This window comes from Cinclus cinclus, chromosome 2, assembly GCF_963662255.1.
Source record: "Cinclus cinclus chromosome 2, bCinCin1.1, whole genome shotgun sequence".
Lineage (NCBI taxonomy): Eukaryota > Metazoa > Chordata > Aves > Passeriformes > Cinclidae > Cinclus > Cinclus cinclus.
The window spans coordinates 55,903,849-55,923,915 of NC_085047.1; the positions used below are offsets into that span (position 1 = coordinate 55,903,849).

The 20,067-nt window shown below is 38.8% G+C and overlaps 1 protein-coding gene across 4 annotated transcripts in view; it reads right to left on the reverse strand.

Moving 5' to 3' along the window:
- FNDC3A (fibronectin type III domain containing 3A) overlaps positions 1 to 20,067 on the reverse strand; it is a 112,631-nt gene that overhangs the window by 38,039 nt on the left and 54,525 nt on the right. For all 4 annotated transcript variants that reach the window (XM_062487698.1, XM_062487696.1, XM_062487695.1 and 1 more), the window contains 4 exons: positions 11,490 to 11,566; positions 6,522 to 6,759; positions 3,893 to 4,165; positions 1,790 to 1,848 (listed from right to left, as the gene is read on the reverse strand). In XM_062487698.1, coding sequence (XP_062343682.1) covers positions 1,790 to 1,848; positions 3,893 to 4,165; positions 6,522 to 6,759; positions 11,490 to 11,566 — 647 coding nt within the window. The remainder of the gene's footprint in view (positions 1 to 1,789; positions 1,849 to 3,892; positions 4,166 to 6,521; positions 6,760 to 11,489; positions 11,567 to 20,067) is intronic.

Sequence of the window (20,067 nt, forward strand, 5' to 3'; positions counted from 1 at the left end):
TAGGGTGCTTGTCTAAAAGGCATGGATGATTGAGTATTGAAGGGCAAAACAAAGTGAAAGAAAACATGATAGTACTGGCACTGCATTGCTTTTCCCTATGTCATTAGCAACACAGCACAAGACCCCAACTGTTGATCCATTCTTCTCACAGTCTAATTCAGAGAGAGTAGAGTTCCCCTTGGCAAGGTAGCCATTGCTAACACCCCAGTTTCAGACAGCTCCCACCTAAATGCTGCTTAGCCACCTATGACACAGGGGCATTGAAGACATGTCAATCCATCCTGATGCTTGGACACAGCAGGACACCAAGTGTTCATGACTTCCTCTATACAATCCCTGCTCAGGGCTTGGAGAACCACAGAATCACAGAACAATTGAAGTTGGAAGGGACCCTTGGAAGTCATCTGGTCCAACTCCCTTGTTTAAGCAGGGCCATGTAAAAGCCAGCTGCTTGGAACTATGTCCAGATGGCTTTTCAGTATCTCCAAAGAGGGAGTCTCCAAAAACTCTCTGGCCAAGCTGTGCCAGAGTTGGCATCCTCACAGTACAAAAGTGTTTCCTGCTGTTCAGTGGAAACCTCCTGTATTTCAGTTTAGGCCCATTGCCTCTGCTTCTGATGCTGGGCACACTGAAAAGAGCCTAGCTCCATCCTCTGTGCACTTGCCTTGCAGATATCTATATACATTGATAAGATCCCCTCTGAGCCTTCACTTCTCCAGGCTAAACAGCCCCAGCTCTCTTGGCCTCTCCTCATCAGGCTGTAAAGAAACATACGGAAGAAAAATCAAGACTAGGGCACTAAACTGGGGCGAGGTTGCCTGGAAAGTGAAGGGAACAAGGTATGTAGCTGAGGATTGGAAGTAGCTGACTGACTGGACAAACCCATGGCAAGCTCTTGCTGAAGTTTCAGTTGCATGGGACTACACTACAATGGGGAAGAGAGACTGTTTTTACTCAGGCAAGATGGTGGACTCAGGATTGTGGCGAAGATTTTTGGAAAAGATGTGCAAATCTTCACAGAAAGGTTGGGACCAGGAAAGGTCCAGACAATGAAAGAAAAAAACACTGGCCTGCTCTAAAATGCAAAATACTACTGAATTTGGCAACACTGCTTTGAAGAGTATCCACACAAAAAACATGCGTTAGTTTTACAAACTGAAAATATATTGGTAAATTTTCAAGCCGGTAGGTCAGAAGTCCACTGCTGACAGTCACCTTCCATGGTGAATTTCACATCTCTTCCCTCGAAGCTGCCAAAAACTCTTAAAAGAGAAATAGGTCGTATTTTTTCTCTACTTTGGAAATAAGGTTTTACAAAACCTCATTTTTGGTGATGTTTCTAAAACCTTGCCAGGTTATCTCTCATGCCTGGAGATATGTGGTGTGTAAAATTGCTTCCTGAACAGTTAAGACTTAACAAAGTTGCAGGAAATTGAGAACAGATTATGCAGTATAATATTATGTTAAGCATCATATTCCATTAAGCAGCATCATTATGCTACTGGCAGAGTTACAATCGCTCTGTGTTTTTTAAATAATTCTGTTAACACTGAGATTCACAGAAGAGCCAGGAAGAATTCTGCAGAGTAAGTATCAAGACAATTTTAGTTTCAGAGATTTTAATACACTAAAAATTGCTTTGGTTGTTTACAGTACAGTGACTGGAAGTGAATTTGCTTTAGTATGGAAAATTAAAGACCCTTTAAACTTAAGAGAAAGAAAAAGAGGTGTGACTGTGCAAAATAGCAACAGATATATTCTGATTTTATGAAAAGCTTTTGTTACTTACCACTGGCTTGGCTATATTAGAAAGAAGTGCTTCCAGTACTTTTGTTTCTTCATCCTTTTCTTAAAAAACAAAATCAAAGCAGAAGAGAAGTACCCATGAATACTGTGCAGCAACTTCACAGTGAAAAAGCTCTTCAAATTCAACAATTGCACACAGAAGAAAGCATTTATAAAGTAGAACATCTTGCTAACTTGCATTCATTCAGGACAACATAAAACCGAAAAAGCTTTTGAAGAAGTTGTTAATATAAAACTATTTCTAAAGCCCTTCAATGCTTTATGGAATACAGAAAGCCTGGCTATCATTTATTAATGCATAACTTTAAACCAACTGCTTCTCTGGAGAACTTAAGATCTTGGACATTTCCCATAGATTTCTCTTTGGATGTAGATGCAAACAAGCTACAGTAGTTTAAATATGTTACTGTACATCAGCTGGAAGCCTACTGGTAACACTGTTAGCCTTCCTCAATTGCCAGGGAAACAATCTAAGGTGCTTTGTGTCAGCTGAAGGGATAGCTGAGCTTTATAAAGGATTTATAGCTTACAAAAAGCATTTTATTTCCTTTTCTCACATAATATTTAAATTTTATCATCTCAATAGTGTAAGTAAACAGGCTACTCAATTTTGAAGATGTGGCCATGCATTTTTAATTCATTTAACCTACCTTAAACTAAACATAAAAGAAAAACAAAGACAAAAACAAAAATAAAGTTCTCTAAAAAAAAATAGACCAAATCTATTTACAACTTTGATTCTAAGATGGTTTATGCTGTTGAAACAAATCAAATGCTTTTCTGACTTATATGGCAACTCTAAGTCACCGCTTTCTGTTTGACAAGTCTAAGTCTCAGTACATAATTTTCCCCAATGTCTCCTGAAATCATTTTGAAAAGCAGACTTTCCCATTTTTCACATAAAATAATTCTAAAGAAACATCATCATGATTTTTGTAACATGTGTAAACAACAGTACATTTCAACACTTGTGCCTTGCTAAAGTTAGCTCACCAAAAAACAGAAAGGAAACTGAAGCCAAACAGAAAGTAAACTGCCACTCTGGAACTATAGTGACAAATTTTCAAGTCTGGAGCAATAGTTCCCAACTTCTGATTTTAGGCTGTATCTCAAATGTGACCTTTGGTAGAAAGCTTTCACAGGATATCATATACACATGATTTTAAACAGCTCTCACAGACTGAGATTTCCTGGTTTTGATTAGATGTACTTTCTTCACAATTCTTTTGGCTTACAGCAATCAAACATACATCAGCACAAAATTATTATCTCAAAGCAAACTTCAGAGAATTGAGAAAAATCATGGTTTATTTCCCTTAGCATCACCAATTACAGTTCCTTATTCTGAAAACACTACTCCTGGCTGATAACAGGTCTTTGATGTTATGTTCACAATCTGAAGGACTACGGCAGAGACCTCAAAGTTGCATAGGGACACATCATCAGATTTGACAGTGACTGTATGACTGAGTGAATTCAGTTCATCTGTGAGATCACAAGCTTTCCAGTGAAATAAAGATACTAATAATAAGCACATTCCCTATGGTAGTGTCGTAGAAAACAGGGAGTAATGTGAAGACCAGCCTTTTTTCTACAAGGGCCTTTCAACAGTGAGTGGGTAGGGATAGATCAATTTTATGTACAGCAGTATTTCTTTTACAAATGTTGTAAATATATGGATGTATGTTTGGATGTATGTTTTCTGATTCAGACCCTTAACTATTTCCATATTTTCTACAATATCAAGCAGGCCATCAATATTCAGTGATTCCTTAGAACGCAAGCACTCCAAACAAATCAGAGATTTTTCTTTAAAAAGTGTCATGAAGAGTGACTCATAATATTTTCTCAAATTTACATGGAGACTTCCATACCAGTAGTTTTTGTTCTCTTATGCCCACATTCCCATGTGATGAGAAGGTTGATTTCCCTTAACTGCACTCTATGTAAGTCAGGGCACTGCTACTCAACTTCAAGACTGTCAAAGTGTGGTATTCTATTTCCAAATGTCATGTTCAGCCAGACACTGGACTTGCATCATATATATTAACATGTGTGTGTATGTAGTATTTTTGATAACACCTACCTTCTATTTCAGTGTCTGTCTGAGAATTGCTTTTTCCTTTACCCAAAGACTTGCATTTGGTAGAACCTGTGCTTATACCAGCTGCATCTTGTCCTTTTGTAAGTCCATTAGGTTCACTTGTAGGAGAAGGACATTTCTGAGGAGATGATGGAGGACTATTTAACTTATCCTTCTGAGTTCCATGTCGATCTTTTAACTTTTTTTGTAACCTTTCATATGTTTTACTAGACCTTTCATCTCTAAAGTTGGATCTTCCGTGAGCAGGCAGAGTATCTAAATGAAGGAAGAAAAAAAAAAATCTTAAATCTAAATCTTTATTAAGAACAGAATATAATTTTAAAACTTACCTAAAAATGCTATGTGAGTTAAATGTGCACCTGTGTGTAAAACTGTATCTCTACTCCTATTTGAAAACTGAAGAGTCCAACCGGTAAACTCATACACGCTAAATGGACATTAACAATGTCAGGGAAGAGAGTGTAATCTTTCCCTCTCCCATATTTTCTCCACTTAAAAATTATTCTTGAAATGTTCCTATAATCTTCCTTGAGCTGTGAGGTACAGGATAAAGTCTGCACAGAAAAAATGTGCTACTTTATTACATTGGAGGAGGTTTGATCTAATGTGGAAAAAAAAATACATTAAGTTTTGGAATGCAGCTAGAGCTCTAATACTTTAATGATGCTTCAGCAGGAATCAACACGGAGAACACCTATAAAAGCACAGAAACATAGAACCTGTCATCTACAAACAGTGGAAAGACACTAAAACATTGAAGACAGTATTGCAAAGCCTTGTAAGTGCACTATACCTGTACACAGCAACCCCAGGCATTGCTGCAGTAAGTCAGAATCGGCTTTGGAAAAGAGTCAGTACCAGAATACTGACAGCATTAAACTGCAAACTGGTGAACTCTTCTGTCCAGTTCTGATATTCGTATTCATTTCACCTTTATGCTTAAAAACACTTCACTGACTCAAGACTTTATATAGCAAGTCTTTCCTCAGTGTAACCCTGTCTATGATGAAATAATGAAAGCTTAAAAAAAACCAAACATCCTTCAGAATCACCACAGAATTTGCTCATTTTTAGGTAAGTTGAATCAGTCTGTCCAAAGAATACATTATTTGTTATTCTTTATGACAATAAGCTCAAATAAGAACTTCCTTACAAGGATTAAAAAAAAAAAAAAGAGAACTTCTCAATTTCTGTTTTTTTTTTAAGTCAGCCTAATTTGCAGAAAATTTGATAGGGGATTTCTAGATAAGTTGTGTCAATTTAGAAGTGTGATTTTCATTACCTTTAGAGAGTTCAGTGCTCCTGTCAGGGAACAACTGTGGTCTATGAGTATCTGGGTTTTTTTTGTTAGTTATTTGGTTTTGTTTTGGTTTTTTGTTTGTCTGAAATAGGAGCTTAACTGTGCATTTTGACTTTTGAAAGCTACAGCCAAAGTCAGAGATCTAGAATTAAGAATCCCACTTTCTCATATTTTTTACATTAGCAGTTTATAAAATTCTCACTGAATTAATATTTGAAGTGATATATCCTGGCAGCAAAAAGCTAAAAAATATTATTCCACTACGAAGCATAATTTAACTTTTATGTGTTTAATTATTGTACTCCAATTTCTTAATTTAGCAAACTAAAAGCAAACAACTGCCATCTACAAGAAATCAGAAAATTAATAAAACCACAAATAAGCACTCAAAGAGCATCTAGTAGCGTACTGTTATCAGAGTAGTGCAAGAAGAAGTAAAGAACAACATAAGAATACAGAAACACTAAAATTTCCAGGAAGATCAAGACATTGGTATACTCTTATCTGACCACTTTGTTCATGCTGACTATTTAAGCTCAACAAATAGACTAAAGCCATTTTTACATTATTTTGGTAGTATAATAGAATGTAGAGTGTTTAGCCTCCCTCTCCATAGCTTCTAGCTTTCTCTAGCAACAGCAACCTAGAATTGCTCTCTGAAAATCTTTCGAGGCCAGCACCTGCCTTATCTAAAGAAAAGCAAGTCTACCAGAAATGTAAATATTAATCTAACAACCCAGCCTCCTAGTTAGAACACAAACACATTTTGCCACTAAACCATAGTAAAGGCAGATGTCAACAGCACTGTTAAAGATGGCTTCAACTACTTTGTTAAGTTTAGGTTAGTGGCACCTCATTACTCCAACTGGACTTCAAAGGGACATTCAATTAAATGCATATAGTTTTATGAAAAATGGATCAGTTTTTTTACTTAATACTAAGAATGCCTATTTCATGCTTCAAACAGGATCTTTGCAACACATGAGATCTCAGAACAGTGCTCAGGCATGGATTTAAATGCTGAATCATTACAAAGACTTTCCACATTGCTTTCCAGGGAAAAATCTGTAACTTATACATGTAAAAAGTAATCTCTAATGGATCACTGAACAAACAATCAAATAAATTAAAATAACTTCTGGAATAATAAGCTTCAGCCAAATCAAGGCTGAAAAAAATTTTTGTGTATGATTCCCATTCAAGCTATAAGTCTTGCTTGACAAAGCCCACACAACAACGTTAACAGATGTTGGAAATGAGCAGAACATTATTCCCTTTGACAAAACTTGCAATATTTGATGAGCTACTTACCCACATCCCCATAGACTTGTGAAGTGTGGTACTGTGGAATGTACTGCGTTGCCATGTCACCAGCTCCAGTCACAGGTGAGTATATGTGACGAGGTGGAGGGGGTATCATGGCTGGAAGAGGAAGGAAGCCGGGCAGTGGGGGATGTGGAGGCCTGTGTATCACTGTGTGACCACCAGGATGAAATTCTGGAGCCTGAGGAACCACCACAACCCTTCGAACACCGTTATCCTCAATAACCTGTACAGTGAGAGACACCATGCACCAAAACAGAAATGACAGTTGAAAAAATATGTTTCTGTAGATCCTTACACAAAATCAGCAATAGTAAACCCCTTAAATCTGTCAAAATGAAAACACCAAGGAAGGAAAAAAGGGACATTTAAAGGGCTTTCTATGTTAAGTGTATTAACAGTAGCAACGTCATTAATTTCTCAATGTGGTGGGGAAGAAAGCTTAAAAAAATCTGTCTGTAAGAGTATCTAACAAACAACCTGGTATATTTATGGCACAAGCCAAGCTTGTCCTAAGGGTTCTGTTTCCACCCTCATTCACACTGCTTGTATGCTACACTGCTGTAGGATTTGTTCTACCGCACAACAACTAGATCGCTCCCTAAAAATGAACTGGTGGACTGACAGATCTCACTCTGCATCAATAGCAAGAGAAAAGGTAAGAAGTGTAAGGCTTTTGCTCTGTCCCCAACTCATACCACCAACACTAATCCAGGAGACACCTGCCACACTGGCCCTGCAGCAACCATCATCGGCATCAAGCTGTTGGCAAACAAACTACCGGGATAGTACTCAGCCCTCTCAAAACTCCTTCACAAGTCAGGTATTTCTAAAATTTTTTTCCTTCTCCTCTATCCCTCCACCTGTAAAGAGGTCTTGAACCCTGAAGGAAGCCACATGCCACTCAGAAAACAGGGGCCTTTGTGGTAGCCTCTGCCAGTCTGTAGTGCAAGGGCTTGTGAAAAATTAGCAGATGGCAGATGTGACAGCAGCCTTTGTGTGGGGTACCTGAGTGTGGCCCTTAGCAATGCTGCCAGAAGTTCCAAGCAATGGCAGTAATACCTGCAATCCCATGGTTAGAATCTGTAAGATGCACTGAGCCGAGGTGTGCCGAGTATGGTACTTGCAGCATATCTGGGCTACACAGCACGTGGGGCTCTGGCGGAGAGCAGGCACAAGGGCACAAACTCTACCAAGTACTGAAGCAGAAAATGTCCTTCAGGATATGAGGGTGGGGCATCAACTAGACCAGGAACAAGGATCTGCCCCTGAAGCACCTCACGTCATTACCCTCTCTAAATGTTTGCAAATTCACATAAATACATTGACTGTTGGCGACACCTAGAGATGATCTTGGCATATTTTGAATTGTGTGTATTGTGGTGTCAGTAACTCTAGTGTATGTGATGCCAATGAATAAACAGCACTTCGTTTCCTAGTAAAATGCTGTAGAATAAAGTCACAGCAGAAACTGCAATGGAAGGTTTTAGATGAAACATTTATCCAGAAAAGGGGAATATCATGACTACATTCAATAGCTGGGGACAAAGCAACCCTATGACATAAGTTTGCACTGACATTTGAAATGAGATGGGGACATGTACACATGCACCAATCAACATCCTGGTGCAACAGGAACAGATCAATAGCTCAAAACACTTAGTGCCAAGCTGCTTTCAGCTCCACTGTTTAAGGTTAATGAAATCATACTTGGCTATATTTAGCTCTGTGCCCTAGAGTGAATGCTTCCATCAAGTCCATGACAGAAAGCTGCTTGGAGGATCATTGGTTTTACCATGTCCCCATTAGGGGTTGGTGTGCATCTGGTACATCTGGAACAGAGCTCCTGATTTTGTTTTCTCTGCCAGCAATCTAATTTGTACAGCTCCAAATTATCCTGCTAGCTGAATCAATGCAAGGTAAGTGCGACTGGTACAGGAAATTGTTTCAAAACTTCACCACTGTGCTGAGAGAAACAGGGCTGTAGATAGAGCTACACGTTTCTGGTACTGTAGGATATGCACATGCAACAACATTCACATGACACAGAAGTGTGTACACAATAGAGCTGACCTCACTTTACTTAATAGACAGTTGGAAATTAATGTCACTTAAGTGAACACAGCTTTAAAAAACACGTATACTCTATGACTTTAAGAAATGGGTTGTTTTCAGTACACAGAAATTGCTCCTTATTGGGAAAGAGTAATTAAAGACAATACTATTCAAATCTGTGTAATCATAGCTGTGTGGTATCCTAAAGGCAGAATATATTAGCAGTAAATACAACTAGAACTTCTGCTGTCCAATGAAATTCTCTAAACACTGAAATGCAGTTTTAATTATTTAAGTCTCTTTTGGTTACAAAACCCCCAAAATACTGCAATTTATTATGATTTTATGAGTACACTCAGATTATGCAGGAAGCCGTTCCCATTAAAAAACAAACGAGCTGCTTAGTTTACAACTTGTTTCCTCGGGTCTGCTAATAGCCTAAGTAACTTGGAAATAGTCACCCAATTCACAACAGCAGGGACCTTATGTTTAAAAAGTCTGCAACTGTGTTTCCAGATCTAACATCTGCTCAGTAGTAGGCCTCTAGCAGACAACTATACAGACAAAAACGCTCCAAAAAGCAGTCAGAGCATATAATTTTAAGTTTAAAAAGTAAGCAAGCTCTCTCTTACCCCAGTTGTGCTAGCAAAATGTGGTTCTGGCATAGGCCTGTTTGGTTGAGTGAACCAACCAAACATTACTGGAAAACTCACTGCAGTGAATATAGATGACTTGAAAGAGTATGAATAAAAGATGTGCTTTCTTTCAGTTTTACAACTACAGTTCCAAAAGAGGAGGAAGGGGAAAGGAAATCAGCTGGTGAATTGCTTTTTAGTTATGTGATATAAGAAAAGTAGATCTTTTATTCACTGGTTATCCCCAACTTCTAACAGAGTACACTGTATCACAGCCAAACAGGAACTGAAGCAAGCAGAGGCATTATAGAACTAAATGAAAATGGAGGGACAAAAGATGGTTATGTTGAAGTTCTTCCAGGATGACAGCTTAGGACATGGAGCTGGCTTCCTATTCAACTCAAAATATAGCTGCAGCTGCTGACCCTTAAAAATATACTATACTTGAAGAAACCATAGGAGTTTGCTGTGACAGCAGTAAGTCTGGGAAAACTCTTAGCTCAATAATGTTAGACTTTCCTGTTTTGCAAGACTAGTATCTAATCTTCTGGCTTGTAGGAGGAACTCTCATCATAAACCTCGAAGTCTGGTATGTTTTTGTCAGTAATAAACACTTCAGAAGGCTTATAAACTACAGGTTGTCCTGGACTATGGTACTTCTACCTCAGATGAAAACTGCAGATGAGCTCATTCCACCTGCACTCTGAGCTGGATAGATGTGAGGCACCTTCAGTTCAAAGGTCAGAGCACTGTGCTAAAATAACACCTGCTTGGACTAATAAACTCCAGTGAAAGGCTAATGAATGGGCATAAGCAAGGCCCAGCCCTTCAGCATCTGATTCAAATTGTCCTCAAAGGAAAGATAAACTAATTCAAAAATTATTTTTCAGACTGGCACATGTTACACAAGTTTTTAAATACATACATGATCAACTGAAAACAAATAAGAAATAAGGTAAAATTCCAATTTTCATTTAACTCTAAATTTCTTTCAGTTCTTCAAAAATTAATTCTAACAGGAATCAGGATTTTTTTAGTACAACCTGAAGATGCATGTACTTTTATTGATTATTTATAAATAATTTTTCTTCTGCCTCCTTGGGAATTCAACTAGAAAGGATAGAATAGAAAAAGAAAGGATAAAATAGAATCAAGTTACCAGCCAACTTCTAAGAGATGAAAGATAAAATCAGAGTAGTAGTCTGCCTGCCCTAACAGCCTTTTCTTTTGCTAGAGAACATTTTTTAAAATTAAATTTAAATTTAAAATTTAAATTTAAAACAACATTTCTAAAATGTTGTTCAGATAATTTGTACAGCATCTGCTGACACCGTGGCGTTTTTTGTTGTATTTTATGCACTGTAGTCCCTTCTCAGTGTACACCATTGGATACACAGTAAGTCAGAGGTAGACTGGTCACAACAACAGAATATCTTGAGAGACACATCATGGGGAGTGGCATTCAACTGCTCTAACTTCCAGATCTGACCTACTAAGCCCTAGACTTGTTCTACAGGCAAAGGAAAGAAAGAGGCACCATCTAAAAGGCCACACATCTCATTATAATTCACATGTCAGAAACAGCCAAGAGAAACCATCCTTTTAATCTGTTTTAAAGGATGTCCAGGTTGTCTAGCTCACATTTAATTTCCAGGCATCTAAATTAGAAATCACACAGCAGTGAAAAAATGAGAGGCCCATTTTAGGATAAGTGATGGAAACACTTATTATATGATAACTTAGTCCCAATGGACAGCTGACATTTTTTCCATGCTGTTCACTGTACTTTTTCAACTGACCTGTTTCTCTCCTTATCTGCAGGGAACTCCCCAGACATGAACTATGTACATGTATAAATGATATTATATGATATCTGTCATATGATGCACATTATATATATATTGCTGCCAAGAGAAAATATCCACTAAAACAGGAATCAGTACAGGTCCTGCACAAGCAGATATTTGGGACATGATTGCATTCTATATTCAGAAGGCATTTAGTACATTAGGATTCTGAACTCAGCAAGGAACTGTGCTTGCTACTGTCATGTACACAGTTAATACATAACTGAACAGGCACAGACACAGCATGAGAAGTCTCCCATCTCAGAAATACTGAGAGATATCTCCTCTTATCTCCTTGCTTGATCACAGTGACTGAAACCTAGCAAATTATTTCACTGAATTAGTGATTATGGTCCCAATTCCAAATCTGCATGTAAATAAATAAATAAATAAAATAAGAAGCAAGTGAAGTGACATACCTGTGGGGCATATCCAGGAGGCACATAAATAGTAGGCACTGAACCATTTGGGGACATCATTGGAACCTGAGCAGGACCTAAGTGGGTTACAGAGATATTCAGTACAGCAACATTTAATAATTTGAGAAAGCTGAAAGAACATACTGAACTGCAAAGTCTCTGTGAAAAAATATACAAGATAACATGAATAAACAAAGGCAATGAACTGTACAGATAAAATTATAGCAAAGGGCACCCTTTGAAATCTGAAAACAGTTGAACAAAACCAGAAACAAGCTGAAAAAAATCCCAAGCATGTATTTCTCCCTCTCTGTGAATAAGCCCACAGAAGAGCTCATGCCAAAACTCAAGTGATGACAAATCAAAAGAAATGCCCCAAGATGAAAATACAATATTAGAGACTATAAAACATAAACAAAAAATATTTGAAACAAACTGCTGAAACCAGATAGTATTCAGTTAAGAGTTATAAAGAAAATTACTTACAAAATGGCTGTTTTTTTACTATGGTCTTATCAACTAAAGTAGTCTCAGTACCACAGAAGAGGGAGGTGGCAAACAAGCAACAAGCTTTAAGGTCCCCTGGAAAAGGCAGTGTATTACCAACAAATAAGTCTGCTCCAGCTAATGGGAAAAGTCAGGAGACCATGGTGATCCTTGTACCATGCTAACCATAAAGAAAGGAGTTCACACACTTAGGTAAATATGACACCATGGGAAAGTGTTAAGGTGGTATTTGTAGATAAAGTATTACCTAGAAAATCAGGTATCTTCAAAGAGCATGGGATTTTCAAAAAGCTTTTGACAATGTCTCTCAAAGACTCTTACAGAAGTAATACTGCCTTTGGTTAAAAAGGGCAAAGGTCTTTCCATTAATAATTGATTGGAGAACAGGAAACTAATAAAAGTAAATGAGCAGCTTTCTAAGTTCTTCAAGTGACCAAAAAGAGTCCCACAGGCACCTAGTGTATTAAACAAAGCTTCCAGAAAAGACAATGAACACCAAGGTGAGAAATTGTTGCTATGTTCTCAGAGAGCTGTAAATGATCTCACAGTACTCGCTGATCAGACAACAAAAACCCAGAAGGAATAATGTTGGCAAGTGCAAAGTGATGCACCTGGATAAAACCAGAAGTGTTTCTTTAGAGCAATAAGCCATAAATCAGATGTAAACAAACATACAGTGCAGCTACTACATGGATTTCTAAAGAAATACCAGCCAAGTGTTCTTTTAGTGGCATTCACAGAAAGAAAGAGAACATTGAAAAATCATTCCTAATGGAACAGGGAATAAGCAGGAAACATTGTTATGCTGCTCTATAAATCCATGCTGTACCTCAAATCCTTGAGCAATGTGTTTAACTCCACCTTTCAAAAAGAACACTCTAGACTAGAAAAGGACAAAAAGATGTTTACAGTGGCTTTCCACCTGTCTATCAGGAAAGATTCAAGAGACCATGATTCTTCCACCAGATGGTTAAAAGAACTGGCAGCAGAGAAACAGTAAAAGACCTATTTAAAAAACACCTAGAAATGGAAAGATAGATAATTAATAATTTCTTATTTACAAGAACCAGAGACAGTAAACTAATTCACCAGGTAGGTTTTAAAACAGATAAGGGAATTTCTCATAAGATGCGCAGCTAAATTGTGTAACTCCTTGCTTTAAGAACTGCCTACAAACTAAAGATTAGGTTCAGCTTGGGAGAAATAATCCATTAAGAGCTGTAAAAATGTAAGTGCTGCTTTTGTTTCATGAACAAGGAAGTGTCTTCTGTGTGCCTGCCCTATCCTTATGCTGTCCCCTTTAGTATTTGATACTGGCCTCTACCAGAGCAAGCACATCGGTACAGGCTCAAGAGCAACATCCTCACATTACTGTGTTTTAAATACACAAGGGAAGAAACACTGAAGTTTGATAATGCAAGAAATACTGAAACACAGTATAATTTTAACAAGTTTTATGACAAGACAGAAGGTTGGGATTCAGACACTGTAGGCTGCATTTTGCAAATTTTCAATTCAGTATACTGAAGCTACCAATTCAACTCAGTGCAGTTTCAGTAATACTTCCAAAAGGGCATTCGTAGCACCACCTTAGTGTTTTTTAAAACTCTGTTAGGATCTGCAAATGGAAAATACTAAGTAAATGCAAAGTACAGTAAATAAGATTAACATGCCTTACTCCGATATGCATGGACTTGACAGAAAAATAAAGGTACCTCTGTCTGAAAGCCAAGAGCAGGGAAAAGGAATGAAAAGCACTCCTTAGAAAAGCAGCATGCAATCCAACTTGATTGCACATATTAAAGGAACTTCTTTAGAATAAGACACAGAAGTCTGCAAACATGTTACCTAAAAAGAATCACAGCTTTATTATCAACCAAATGCTAACCCACAACAGGGGGAGGGGGTGAGGAGATTTTTTAAGAACAAGGTCTTTAATGAATTATTCACTGAACTGTGCAACAGTGAAGAATATAAAGTCTACAGTAATCTATAAATTGAGAACTGAACATTCTTCCAGTGTTTTTGCTCATCTGAAACTCAAAAATGTTTCAGCAAAAGTTTGTCCTGAGTATGAAATGCTAAAAAGAAATGGAAGCGAAGCAAAAATCAGCAAGAAAAACTTCAAGTAGTGCATTACCTTACTACAATAAATTCCAAGAGGTCAAAAATAATGGAAGCACATTTATTTTAAGTTGACACTGAAATAAATAATGGTTTAAATTCTTACATAAAAAGGTGGATTTTATACAACTTGTCTCTTGCATTGCTTACCTGCAGTTTTTCTATAATGAGTACAAAACACTGACACTTCCATTAAACTCACAATTTTAAACCAGGTAAATTTCAAGTAAATGGAAAATTAAGACCACGTTTACTTGACCTTCTTACAGAACACCATGTCCTCGGGGGATGATGAAACTCACATAAGCAAATGGTTTCTTTGAGAACTGGTGATTATCTGTGCTTGGCTTTTTTGTTTTGATTTGCTTTGAGCATCTACAGAATATTGTTTAATAACCTTTTAAAGGTTTATTTATTTAGCACTTTAGTCTCTCTAACAAACACAGAGCAGTTATCTCCCATCCAGTACAAAGGTTGATCCACAAAGCCATTTCCAGTATACTATAATCTAGCAGTCACAAAAATAAAGGCATAAACTGAGTGTATGAACCTGAAAAAGTACTGCAGAGTTAGAATAGCCAAATCAGTAGTTTCAAAATTTGCACCCCATCTTTTGCACTTTAAAGTGCCAGAATTAATGAAAACATATTTGAATATTCAAGAACTCTAATTCACTTATGATTAGATTTCCAAGTGGCTGTGAAATGAAGTTTCTAGATGTACATCCAAGAAAATGGTAAACATAGGACAAGAAGTCGGCAGACTTCACAGGTATTTTTAATGAACATTGTATTTTACAGCAAGATACCTGCGAAATTTTATCTGAAGATAAAATATCAATATGCTATAAAAACACGTATATTTTTCTGTGCTAATGTGAAGATCTCAACTATCCTGTGGTGCAATACACTGTAAGAAGAATTTTCATGTTTTTAGGTACTGGCTGGACTGCTGCATGATAAAACCAGTATGTTTTACCATGAGTGAGAGATATAAAGTATCAGCAAACAACAGCATCAGGAATTAATGTTAAGGAAACATCTAGTTTTCCATATTGCACACAAACAGAATTGATTTCATCCAAATCACTGGATGAATGTATAATGAATGTTGATGACTTGACTGTTGGTAAGGGGAGGTCTCAAATTTTTGATACATTTTCAGGTATACAAGTTCTCTTACACACTAACTGGAAAATAAACACTGTGGGAAACAAACACTTAACTCTGTTACTTTATTACTAAAAAATGTCTCATAAACTCACTGAGGGTTGATAAAATGGAACCGAACCCAAGAAACAGGTGTTTCAGCACACGATCAATTTATTATTGTCCTAAAATCCCACCAACGGGAGGAGTATCTCCTCCCCCTAGCAATAGCTGGTGAACTTCTCCAGCATGTTTATTTGAGCAGATCATAAAAACCGCCTTATACTCATTACAGCCACCATAAACATGCAGCAGAATTACCAGCGCTGTATCATCGCTAGGATCGTGACAAGCTGATCTAAACATAGTAACACCTGAAAACCTGAGGATACCGCCACCGCTCGCCTAGCGGATACAGCACCACTTTTTATTTCAACCATGAAGCACCGCTCCATCGTAAGTGGCTCATAAAAGCCCCGGCAAAGGTGCACACACCGGATTCCCAGCGCCGGGGCAGGGAATGCTCTTCCGGGGCACTCAGCGCCCGGCCCTGCGCTTCAGCACCCCGGCTCCTACGGCCTCCAAGAGCTGGGCGTCCTGCTCCCCTCACGGCCCCGGCACCGCCGCCACCCCCTCCGAGAGCGCACCACCGACAGAGGGGACCGCCAGCGCTCCGACTCTTGCTCCACAGATTTTTATTGGTTTTTTTTTGTTTTGTTTTTTTTTTTTTTTCCCCCGGCCATTGCAGCTCTCCCCCATCAGCCACTGCCGCACAGCCGCGGAGGCCGCCGGCCCGCAGGTGTCGTGTTTCACCGCGGCGGCCGATCCGGGCAGGCGGGAGTGCTTACCGCTCATTTCGGGCCGGGCCGGGCCGGGCCGGGCCGGGCAGGCGGGCGGGCGGCTGCTCCCGGCGCGCCGCGGCAGCGGGCGGGAGGGGCGGGGAGGGGCGGGGCGGCTCCCTCAGGTGCGCGGCCGGGCCCGCTCCGCCCCGCCCCGCCCCGCGGCCTCTCCGCGCCCTGCGCCCCGCTCCGCCCTGCCCTGCCCGCGCCGCCGCTTCAAGGGGCAGCGCCCCTGCGGAGAGCGACGGCCTCTGCCACCCCGCGGGGCTCCCCGCTCCGCTTTCTACTGCAATCTACCGCCTGTCATTGCCGGAGGTGATCCCAGACATTTAGCTGAAAGCTTTCACGTTAATTAGCATAATTAAGTGCTAAAGAATTACTCAGGCCCAGTCCTTCCAGAGGATTTTTCCTTGAGCTGACCTGCTAATCAGTTTACACCTAAGAAAGGGGGTGCACGAACAGATTGGTTGCAAACAAACACTTTCCGGCCCAGCGTTGGGAGAGCTGCAATGACTTTGATACTAATCTGTGTGGATACTGCGGCTCATGAACAGGGCTATACTTAGCATTAGTCTAATGTGAACGGCGATGAATCACTGCTATCCCCAGGAGGAAATAGCATTCAGGATTTACTGCAGCACATTAGGTTAACTATGGCTCTATAACCGAACACCCACACTTTGACATCACACAGGCGATGATATGCATCACTGACGCAAGCGCTGACAGGATCAAACACAAAGGCCACAGCAGCTGAAACAATAGAGCGCCAGCTGACGTAGCACCACACCCCTCTAACACCGATGGGCTGCAGTAAATCAATAGTACCAGATGCCACAAACAGTTGCACCACTCCGTCTTTTACATAAGGGCTAATACTTCAAAGTTTTATTTTGGGTTCCCAGGAGCTACAGCTAATTAAAAGATCCAGTAACAACCACCACCACCAATTGGCCTACAATTGTCTTGTAAGCCCTGCCTGGAAAACACTTCCAAATGAATATTTCAAGTTAGCCTCAACATCTTTACACACACCAGGTACAACATTATTAAAGCGAGAAATAAGAAAAAAGGAAAGCAAGCATAGACCTTACTGTTTGGCCTAAGCTGGAGAAGGAGCTCAAGAAGGAACTGGGATCGCTGCAAGGACACAGGTGATCAGAGGACTTCGGCTGGCAGTGCTGTCAATTTAACATATCCCTTATGCTCCAAATTCATCCTGACAAAACAATCCCTTCCCTTCCCCCATCCATCTGTCTACTTTTGCAATCAAGGCTGGGGAACAGCAGCTGACAAAGCCGCAACATCAATTGAAACGTATTAACTGACTAGGAAAAAAAAAAAAAAGAAACCTATCAGTAGACAGCCGGCTGGCAAACAAAAGGAAAAACTGAAGGTAAAACATTATCATAGCTCCTTTCACAAGTGGGGGGAAGGGGCAGGCATCAGTTTCTTTTACAGAGACTTTGGAATAATGGATAAAAGAGCAGAAAGCTATGAAGCCTAACTAGAGTATTTCTAAAGATTACATCCTAATGAGATCCTGATCTTTCCCATGAAACCACACATACATATTCACAAGAAAATCCCTTCTCAGGCAAAGTGCAGAGATGACAGGTTCCTATAGCACTTTATCACTAATGCAGCTATCAGTTTTCTTTTATAATGGCCCGATATGCTTTCAAAGGAAAAAGGTGACAATGGTTTCTATGTTCAAATATTAAGTGTACTTTTATTTCACCTGTTTCTAAACAAGGACCATGGTGCAATTTTGTAATTAAAAAAAGACCGCAAGTCCATGCTTTTGAATGGCACAAAGTTCATAAGACAAAGCTACACTTGAGAATTTTTAGAAGAATGATTGTAGTCGTTCAAGATACTACAGTAATAAGACTTTTTATAACTACTTTCTGAAGCAACTGTGTGCCACAGTGATGAATCCTACTTCACTAAAAAGAAGTAATAATGATTCAAAGATGTTTATGTGGAAATACAACACACACTTTGTACTGTGCAGCCCAGACTGTTAAATTACTCTGTTTAGTTTGCCAGCTTAGAGCAATGATTTAGTAACTATGTGGAAGAGTTATGTCCAAAAATTGTTCATTCCCTCACAGAGTTCCAATTTAAATATTGGGTGAACCATAAATCGCTGCATTTCAAAGTGAGTCAAATGTGATGTACCACACAGAGAGGCTTTGATAAAAATGTTATTAGTCTTAGCAGGAAAAATAATCTACACTCATTCTAATCTAACTGCACTGCATATTTGCTTAGCTTTTCTTCAAGGAGAGCTTAATTTCCTAGCACTGATGCTGAGCAGTACAGATCTGCAATATTTTCAGACTTAAATTTAATATTTGTGCATGCTGCTTAAGCCTGTTGTGCTTGATTCACAACATTCAGCATAATCTACAATTTAATCGTCTAACAGTCGCTCTACCACTAGAATTGGTGTTTTTCTAATCAGGTGGGTTTAGCTTTTTTCCCCCCATATAGCACTGCAGACCAGGAAGTTAAAAAGTTAAGTACTGCTACTGACAGCTGCTTGTGGTTAAGAGTGAAAAGCACAAGTGAGTCTCAACAGTTGGCAGTTCTTGGTGTGTAGACAGTGTGTTCTACAAAAGATTGTGTGGATCCAGAGAAGACATCTTGGAAGGAACAAGCATTAACTTCAACTTCCTCCCCATGCCTGCCTGATTGTGCTAAGAATAGTATTACATAGTATAATTACTCATAAAAGCCTTTTCATCACCCTGGTATTCAACTTATTACACTAATGAGTTATTTTTTTAAACTTACCTGACTACATTGGCTTGAAACTAGAATGCAGAATTATCTGTCACATTCTGCTGTCTCAGCTGGCATTCAAAGAAGCCTCCTTTCCTTTGTGCAAATTTCTTTACATTACCCCTTCCCAAATTATTATACATACACACACACACGTATCTATGTATATATGCATACACACACATATACATAGAATGTCTTGAATATGACTTACTGAATATTACTTATATAAATCTAATGTATTAAGAAAATCAATAGCCTTCAAATGAACGCTGGAACAGTTTTACCAGATTCTAAGGTAAGGTATTTTAAAACTATGGACAAGAGAGAAGAGTCCATGGACATATATATATAAAAAAGAAATCTGTTTAAGCAAACTGGGATAAATGCATCATATACAGTGTCAGAAAACACAGTAAATAGTTATGTCAGAAAAGGCTGCCAAGAAGAAATTCAGGGCCCAACACGAATTTTTATTTCTATCCAAGGCAGACATCTCTAAAGACATACTAACTCTGTCTCTGGAAGCTACTAATAACAAGTACTTTCATTTGAAAACCTTTGAGTTGTCTAGGTTTCAATCTAATGATATAAGCGAATTCAATGCAGATTCATATTGCCCATTTAAAATAAAACCACAGCAGAGCAAAAGTTATTAGTATTATAAACAGCTGAAATCCTCCTAGTATGCAACATAAATACAAAACACATCTTTCTTTTATGGGAGCAGTTTGGGAGTGATCATTCCTAACTAGAAGATAAAAAACTAAGTTAGTAAGATGTGGGGTATTTCAGATTTCCAGAAATCCCATAATCCAGGATTCTACATGATTTAGCAGAAGAGAGGAAAACAAAATCTAGAAAGACATCAGCTCCACCACTAGAGTTCTAGGGTGCAAAACCAGGGCTAAATCTTTTTCTCAGTATAAGGTAAAAAGTTATTGTCAATTACTGATTTTTAAAAACCTTCCCGCCCAATAGCTCTGTCTCACTGAAATTTTACTCTCTTTGATGTGGTTCTTGTATTAGGTGAGTTTGCAATTCTAATTAGATAAAAAGATTATTTGTAACAATACTAAGCAATGGAAAGAGTTTGGTCCTACAGGCCTACCTCTCTTCACATTCACTGCGTACAATTATTTTTATGTGTCTATGTGAGGTGTTCACTTG